General features: G+C 38.7%; 1 protein-coding gene across 1 annotated transcript; it reads right to left on the reverse strand.

The window, feature by feature from the left end:
- Positions 1-2321: 2321 nt before the first annotated feature.
- LOC122920092 lies at positions 2322-6813 on the reverse strand. The gene is made up of 2 exons (XM_044269300.1): positions 6337-6813; positions 2322-2887 (listed from the first exon to the last, which is right to left on the reverse strand). Exons 1-2 carry the CDS (start codon positions 6755-6757, stop codon positions 2322-2324), a joined length of 987 nt encoding a protein of 328 aa, XP_044125235.1. The 5' UTR covers positions 6758-6813.
- Between the last annotated feature and the right edge of the window lie 2462 nt (positions 6814-9275).

Below are 9275 nucleotides of genomic sequence, written 5' to 3' on the forward strand. Positions count from 1 at the left end.
CAGTCAACAATGTCATCCTCTGTCCTTAATAATAATAATAAAATATATTTATATAGCGCCACAATATTCCGCAGCACTTTACAAATTCATAGGGTTCATGTACAAAACAAAAGTAACTGGCTAATATGCAACTGAAACACTAGGAGTCAGGGCCCTGCTCGCAAGAGCTTACAATCTATGAGGAATTGGGGGTTACACATAAGGTAGTTGATTGTGATAAGTAGGATTTGAGCCATTATTGAACTGACAGTAGTGGTGCCGGCCGATCTGCTTCGGGTTTGGGACTACTAGAGGGGATCGAGTTCAGGCCAGAGGGGTTGGTGGGGGGAAAGTTTAGTCAGGGAATAGTCAGTTTAGGTAGCTTGATAAGCCTGCCTGAAAAGATGTGTTTTTAAGGCACATTTGAAGGTGGAGACGTCATGAATTGACCTAGTATTCTAGGGCAGAGTATTCCATAGAGTAGGTTCAGCTCGAGAAAAGTCTTGAAGACGGGAGTGAGAGGTACGAATTATGGAGGTTATTAATCTTAGGTCGCTAACAGAACGGAGAGCAGGGTGGTAGATGGAGATGAGGGAGGAGATGTATGGAGGTGCAGCACTGTGGAGAGCTTTGTGGGTGAGGGTGAGAAGTTTGAACTGTATTCTGTGGTGGATGGGCAACCAGTGAGGTGACTGGCACAGACTAGTAGCATCAGTGTAGCAGTTGGATGGATAGATGAGCCTGGCTGCAGCATTTAGAGCAGACTGAAGGGGGGAGAGTTTAGTGAGAGGGAGACCGATTAGTAATGCATTGCAATAGTCAAGACGAGAATGAATCAAGGCAACAACAATGAGTTTTTGCCGTTTCCACCGTAAGAAAAGGGCGGATTCTGGTGATATTCTTGAGGTGCAAACAACAAGAGCATGCAAGTGATTGAATATGGGGAACAAAGGAAAGATCAGAGTCAAATGTGGCCCTAAGACAGCGGGCTTGCTGCACAGGAGTTATGATAGTGCTGCAGACTGAAATTTAAATATCAAGTTTAGGTGAGTTAGTAAATGGGGAAAGATAAGAAGTTCAGTTTTTGAGAGGTTCAGATTTAGATACAGAGAGGACATGATGTTAGAGACGGCTGCCAGACAATTACTGGTGTTTTAGAGTAAAGCTGGGGTGAAGTCAGGGGATGAAGTGTATAGTTGGGTGTTGTCAGCATAGAGATGGTATCGAAAGCCATATCTTCTGAAGAAGACCCAGCGAATGATACACTAAAGGAGCAGCCAGAGAGATAGGAAGGGAACCAAGAGAGAGCAGTGTCCTTAAGGCCAATTGAGTGGAGCATGGTGAGGAGGAGTTTATGTTCTACGGTATCAAACGCTGCAGAGAAATCCAGCAGAATCAGTAGCGAATGGTCACCATTTATTTATTTTTTGCTGTTAGGAGATTGTTAGACATTTTAGTAAGGGCAGTTTCTGTAGAGTGAAGAGGGCGAAAGGCAGATTATAAGGGGTAAAGAAGAGCTTTTGCAGAGAGATAGCATATTAAACGAGAGTAGACATGATGTCATACGCTCCAATTCACAAAATAGAATAAATCATCACTCAAAATAGAATTTAAGCAAATATCTTTATTTATTTAGTTGGGTAATTAAAGGCCGCAATGCTTATTACTTAACCAATTAATTATAATCTGGTTAATCCAATTTATTCTCAAATATAAATAAGTAAATATTTAAACCAATAAACCATATAACACTCAGTCCACTCAGAGAGTGACTTAACCCCCGTCAATAAGCAAAGCGACAAAATAAATAGGGAAGGGAGGGAGGGAACTTGAAAAATACTTACGTGAATGAGCCAAAATCGTTATTTTCTGTTCTTTTATAGGTTCTCAAACTGGCAGTTAAAGTGATCTCCAATCAAATTTGAAGATATCAGCGCAAGCACCCACAGCATCTGGGTTAACCCATTCTTCACATAGGTAAGTAAATAATATAATCAACATATTAACTGTAATGTTAGGTGCCATGTCATCATGGCTCACCACACTGAATTTATCAGTATGGTTCGCTCCATGATGTCATACGCTCCAATTCACAAAATAGAATAAATCATCACTCAAAATAGAATTTAAGCAAATATCTTTATTTATTTAGTTGGGTAATTAAAGGCCGCAATGCTTATTACTTAACCAATTAATTATAATCTGGTTAATCCAATTTATTCTCAAATATAAATAAGTAAATATTTAAACCAATAAACCATATAACACTCAGTCCACTCAGAGAGTGACTTAACCCCACAACGCCACATAAAAACAAGTGGCCCAATAAACATTGCAAGCCTTTAATAAAAACCATTATCAATTATGTTCTGCAAATCTGAAATGAATATATCACATCCAATATCAGAAAGCTGATCATCCTTTTCTTGGTAAAGTCCTCTAACGAATCCTTCTAATTCAACATGTCTGTAATTGCCATGACCAATTTCCTTCAAATAAATCTCCATTTTTTTATTAATTCTTTTTCTAATTGTTTCCAGAAAGGATAACTCAGAATTGAACCAAGAAAATTTTGGGATGATGTCAGAAAATACGAGTACAACACCATCAAGTAAGTAGCATATTTTACATAACAATTCTTTTAATTCATAAATTAACAAATGCGTTTTGATTTTTCCCAAATCAAACGAGCCAATATGTAAAATAAACAGGTCAGGTTTCGACATTTTTGAATATATAAGGCTGACATTCTTGAAGATATCAGAAATTTTAAGGTCAGCAAAGGAAAACCAGTTTATGGAAAATTCTGCTGAATAACCTAAATTAACAGTAGAATGTCTAAAAGCAGATCTTCTCTCAGCCAATTGAATCAGTTCATCCCCAAAAATCCATACAACTTTTGAAGGTCCTAAAATCAATAAACAACAAGGTTAGGCCGAATATAACATTTATAGCAATTGGACCTCCATCTACCAATACGTTTAATAACAGAACTATCTAAACCCAATTGCTCTGCAAAGGTTGCAGCACCTATACGAAATGAATGTGCTGAAAGTTTATAATTTACGTAACCTAAATCATTGAGACATTTATGAAATACAAAATTGAATTGAAATTTAGACAAATGGGAACCATCAGTGTGGTTAAATAAAGCATTGGAGTCAGGTTTCCTTACCTGAAACCATCTAGTAATATTATCAACTGGACAAATAGATTTAATCGGATAACTCCTCAAACACAACCAAACTCCTTTACTAAATTGGTCAGTCTTGGATTTTTTGATATAAATCTTTAGAATATCACTATTCAAAATTAAGTCTGTCATCAATAATGGGGGATTTGAGATTTTATTGTCTGCAGCAATCTCGCTTAATCTTAGAGCAGCAAAGAAAGCTATAGAAAATGCTGCAGAAAATAAATTGGTTTCATATTCCGAAGAACAAACTAATACTAAATTACATATGACCTTTTGTAACAATTCAATAGATAAAGGGCTGGTCTTAACATTGGGGACTGACTTTCTTTTGATACCTTTAATCATTTGTTTAATGATAAAATTATTCAGAATAGAGCTTTCGCCTTTTAATTTAAAGAAAAAAGAAATGCCCGATAATTTTCTAGAAATAGAATCGGCTTGTAAACCGTTGTTGTAAAGATATATAATAAATTTGATAAAATTCCCTAAATTAAAATCAATGTAAGAAATTTTTTGAGATATGCAGAAAAGCTTCCAATCCAACCATGCGGCAGAATATGCTGCCCATGTATTCTTGGCTAATGAACCAAAAATAAGTTCATTAGTTAATCCTCTGATATCTCCCAAAGATGAGTTGGACAAGGAATTCCCATTCGGGAAGCTCGAGGTGTCATTAAGAAGAATTCCTTGAAGCGCTGTCGGGACAAATAATCAGCAATATAATTAGTTTTCCCAGAAATAAATCTAGATTTTATCCAAATGTTAAATTTTAGACATTGAAAAACTATCTTACGCAATAATGAAGAAACTAACGGAGACTTAGAAGTTAAACAGTTTATGGAAAAAACTACTCCCATATTGTCCGACCTTAGCAGAATTCTCTTATTCTGAAACACTGAGGACCAAATTGTTAGAGAAACTAGAACTGGAAATAATTCTAGAAAAACCAAATTTTTTGAGTACTTGTTATTAGTAATCCAATTTAAAGGCCAACGTTCGGCAGACCAAAAGTTGTCAAAATAAGCACCATATCCAATAGCACCAGACGCATCTGTATAAAGAGACAAGGTGTCTGAGCCAACAAACTCTTCCTGCCAAATGGTGTGACCGTTAAATTCACATAAAAATTGCAACCAAACTGAAATGTCATCCTTTAGTTGTTTGGTGATGCGAATATGGGATCGAGGTGAGGACTTACCTGATGTGGCAGCATACAATCTTTTAGAAAAGACCCTTCCCATGGGAATCACACGAGAAATAAAATTAAGAGAACCTAAAAGAGACTGAAGTTGTTTAAGCGTAATTTTTTCTTTTCCGGATATGCGAGTTAATTGTTGAACAGTATTCTGGATTTTTTCCATTGGTATGCTAAATTCCATTGTTACTGTATTTATATCTATGCCCAAAAACTTGAGATTCGTAGTAGGATAGACAGTTTTATCTACAGCTAATGGAATGCAGAAATATTTAGCTATACCAATGAATCTATTCAGAAGATTCATACAATCATCCGAATCTTCACGACCTATAAATAAAAAGTCATCGAGATAATGTAGTAAAAATCCACTACCTGAGTGAATATCCATAACCCAGTGTAGAAAAGTTGAAAACGCCTCAAAATAAAAGCAAGATAGGGTGAATCCCATGGGAAGGGCCATATCATAAAAGAATTTATCGAGAAAATAAAAACCCAAAGAATTATAACCGATGGGGTTTATAGGTAGTAGTCTGAAAGCAGATTTAATGTCAGCTTTGGCAAGAAGAGAATTGCGGCCTGCTTTTTGTAAAAAAGACAAAGCTTGATCAAATGAGGAGTATTTCACACTGGCTTTATTTTTTTCCATCTCATCGTTTAAGGAACTGAATTTAGGATAAGATAAATTGTGAATAAGACGAAAAGAATTTGGTTCTTTTTTAGGAACTAAAGCTAAAGGAGATATACGAAAATTCAAGAAGGGGGGAGAATCAAAGGGACCAGCAATCCTACCTGCCAAAATTTCAGATTCAATTTTTTCTTTAACAATGTCAATATTTTGTTTTACAGATAACGCATTTTCAACTAGAATGCAACCTGGACCCACAAATTCAGGTATGAAAAACCCATTGGTAAAACTGTCAATTAATAAATTAGCCATCTGAATGTTTGGGTAATGACCTAGCCACTGAATTATTCTTGGCAAATTCAGCGGAGTCACCTTGTTTAAACGATTGAATTTCCTTGTTAGAAATTGGGAAGTGAATACCTTGTTTTTTAAAACATTTTGAGGCTGAATGAGAACCGGCACAGAAAGAACACTCGTGTCGGTATTTGCAATTATGTTGCCATCTGCAATGCGACTCGTTAAATGCGAAACAGATACCTTTTTTGACGTTAATGAAATTGGGTTGACGAAAAAGATTGTTTTTGTTAGGGAGCATTAAATTCAACCAAAGCCCGACATCTTTACTACCCCAATTTAGATTCGGATATACTGCAAGTTTCTGACGAAAGGATTCGTCATACAGACACCAACCCATTCCGCCAAAATTTCTATATGCCTCCAAAATAGTATCTACATGGTAAAATAAACCAGTACAAAGACTAGGAAATTTTTCACCCAAAACTGCTGCGTATATATTAAATGCTTGCAGCCAGTTAAAAAAGGATTTCTGGTGTAATTTTCTCTTTTCTTCAGAATCTGATTTTTTGTCTTTCAATAATTCACTTTTTAAATTCTCACTAGATGAAGGAAGAAGAGAAAAAATTTCAACATATTCTTTTCTCCAAATTTTTTCTTTCACGCTCAAGGGTAAATGAAACCCTAATGGAGAAATTTGACACGCCAGAACTTCTTTAACAGATGTCTCTTTTATACCTGAGTTAAATTCAAGCTCAGGAATTACTGCCATTTCAGGGTTAATATTGGACATTTTAGGTACATTAGTGAACGGTTGAATGGTTGAATTAGCAGCAGTCAGACTATTAAGGGTATTAACTTGACTGACATCTGCTAATCCAGACCAAACATTTTTTGGTGATTCATCCTTTTTAGATAGGTAAAGTAAAAATTCATCAAACAACTGAATCTTCAATTTAGAAGAATCAATGTCAAGTGAATTAATCTCTTGATTAATAGTGCCCTGCGGTTTGCAGTCACTTAAAAAGTTATAATTCAGCTCACCAGAAGCAGATGATGTAGGAGGATGATCAACTGTTGAAGCAGGTGATGGCTCCTGAGTGACAGTTGAATGCTGTTGAAAATGACGCCGTTGAATTTTCCTGCTGGCTCGGCTTGAAGATAAGTTGGTTTTCTTGGTCTTAGAAGGAGGCGCATATTGTGAAGGGGAATATGCCCTCTTGTCTCTCCGCTGACGTTTTTTAATCGGCGAGCGGGTCTCAGGTTTTTCGCGCATGCGCACAAAATTATCGCAGGGAGGATCGATCAGTTCGGCGCTCGCGCCAGGTACTGCGCAGCAGACGGGATTAGAAGATAAAAGAAGCTCTTCTTGCTGGTCCGGTCCTTGCTGTAAGCACTTCCTCAGCCATTCTTCTCCCCCTTGGCTTTCTGCTCTGAAAATAAGTTGTTTCAACAGATCTTCCATGACACAGATGAACGCAGGTCTGTCTCTTGAAAAATACTTACGTGAATGAGCCAAAATCGTTATTTTCTGTTCTTTTATAGGTTCTCAAACTGGCAGTTAAAGTGATCTCCAATCAAATTTGAAGATATCAGCGCAAGCACCCACAGCATCTGGGTTAACCCATTCTTCACATAGGTAAGTAAATAATATAATCAACATATTAACTGTAATGTTAGGTGCCATGTCATCATGGCTCACCACACTGAATTTATCAGTATGGTTCGCTCCAAGATGTTCAAGGAGTTAAGAGATGAAGGGGAGGTTAGAAACAGGTCCTAGTTAGCAGCACAGGTCGGGTCAAGAGATGGTTTCTTTAGTAGTGGGGTTATATTAGAGTGTTTGAAAGAGGAGGGAAAGATACCAGGAGAGAGAGAGAGGTTAAAAATTGTAGTTAGGTGAGTGATGACAGCTTAGGAGAGGGACTGGAGGAGGTGTGATGGAATAGGATCACTGCTACAGGTCGTGGGTCAAGAAGAAGAGAGAAGCCTGGAAAATTCTTACTCAGTTATAGGGTCAAAAGAGGAGAGAGAGCATGTGGAGGAATCGGAGGGAGGAGGATTGAAATTATTTGGGGACTGAGAGATTATTTCCTGCCGGATACTGCCAATCTTGTCTCTGAAGTAAGTGGCCATGCCATCAGGGCAGAGTTCAGTGACAGGTTCTGGAACTTTAGGGCTTAGAAGGGAATGAAATGTGTCAGTCATTTGGGGTTATTTGAGAGTGAGGAGATGAGAGGTAAAGTACTTTTGTTTGGAAATGTTGAGAGCCAAATTGTATGTTTTCAGCATAAATTCATAATGGAGGAAGTCTGATATTTGCAATTTTCTCCATAAGCGTTCTGCACATCTGGAGCAGCGCTGTAGAAAACGTGTTTCAGGTGTGTGCCAGGGTTTCCATGTTCTGTGTCAAGAGGGTCGGATTAATATTGGAGCAACTTAATCTAGGGTGGTTTTGAGGGTCTGGTTGTAATGATTGGCAGCCAAGTCTGGACATGGGAGGGAAGAGATTGGGGCAAGAGCTAATTGTAGAGTGTTAATAAGTTGCTGGCAGTTAATGGTGTGTAGGTTTCTGTACGTGTAAAAAGTAGGATTGTCATGAAAAAAGTGAGAGGTCTTTATGGTAAATGAAAGACGATTGTGGTCAGAAAGTGGGAAGGATAAGTTACAAAAGTTTGAGACTGAGCAGTGACTGAAGAAGACTAGATTAAGTATATTGCCCTGTTCATGCGTGGCAGAGGAAGTAAGTTGTGATAGGCCAAGAGAGGAGGTTAAAGAAAGAAAGTGAGCAGCTGATGGGGAGGTAGGTTCATCAATGGTTATATTAAAATCACCCATAATAAGAGTTAGTAATTCAGAAGATAGGAAGTGAGGAAGTCAAGCTGCAAAGTGATCCAGGAATTGGTGGGAGCCTGGGGGGACGATAGACTGCAACTCTCAGGGGGAATGGATGGAAGAGTCTAATGGTGTGAACCTCAAAAGAGGGGAATGTGAGAGAGGGTACAGGGGGAATGACCTGAAATGTGCACTGTGGAGAAAGTAGTATGCATACTCCTCCACCGTGCCTGTCATCAAGTCTGGGGGTATGGGAGAAGTGAAGTCCACCATAGGATAGGGCAGCAGGGAAGCAGTGTCAGAGGGTTGAGGCCAGGTTTCTATAAGGACTAGCAAGTTCAGAGAGTGTGAGGGGAAGAAATCGTGGATTGTGGGTAGTTTGTTTCGAACTGACCGTGCGTTCCAGAGTGCGCTGTTAAAAGAGACTAGAGAGGATGTACAGTAAACATTAATCAAATTTTTGGAGTTTCTGTGTGTCGCAGAGGAGAAGTTAGCAACAGACGGAGGGCCAGGATTTGGTGAAATCTCCCCTGCAGCTAGTAGCAGGAGAACAGAAAGAGACAGCAAGTGGTTGAAAGATTTATATTGTTTTTTTATGCTGCACCGTGGAGGAAGGTGGGTCAGTGTAATGTATGAGGGTATAAAGTGTATGGGAACTGAACAAGGGTGAGGGAAGGAGGGAGGGACTGATGTGGAGAGAAGGGACAGAGGGTGGAAGGTGTGGTTAAATTTGAAAGTAGACAGCCATAGTGATGAGAAGAGCAGCCAGAGCCTGAGTGAGACAATATCGTAGCATACCTGTTTGTTTGGGTAGTACACACAGCATCTCCGTCTCCTGCCATGAATAACTGCCAAGCGCGTAGGCAATATGGCAGAGATGGTGCTTTTGGCTCGTGCTGACCCCTGCGAGTGCTTCCCCTTTAGACTGTGTCTATATTTATAGGAAATGTGATCAGAGAACTAGGGGTAATTTAGCTCATTAATCCATCAATCACTGAAGTGAGGCACATGAGGAGAGATGCTGTATGTAGGTAAACAAAGCTAAGGATCTGGATGGGCCATAAAATCCCTACAGATCACAAGCATTATAACAGTCACATCAATCACAGGTCAATTGGAAGAGCATCTCTAGGACTAATCACAAGGAT

The sequence above is a fragment of the Bufo gargarizans genome, chromosome 10 (assembly GCF_014858855.1).
Source record: "Bufo gargarizans isolate SCDJY-AF-19 chromosome 10, ASM1485885v1, whole genome shotgun sequence".
In the NCBI taxonomy this organism is placed as follows: Eukaryota; Metazoa; Chordata; class Amphibia; order Anura; family Bufonidae; genus Bufo; species Bufo gargarizans.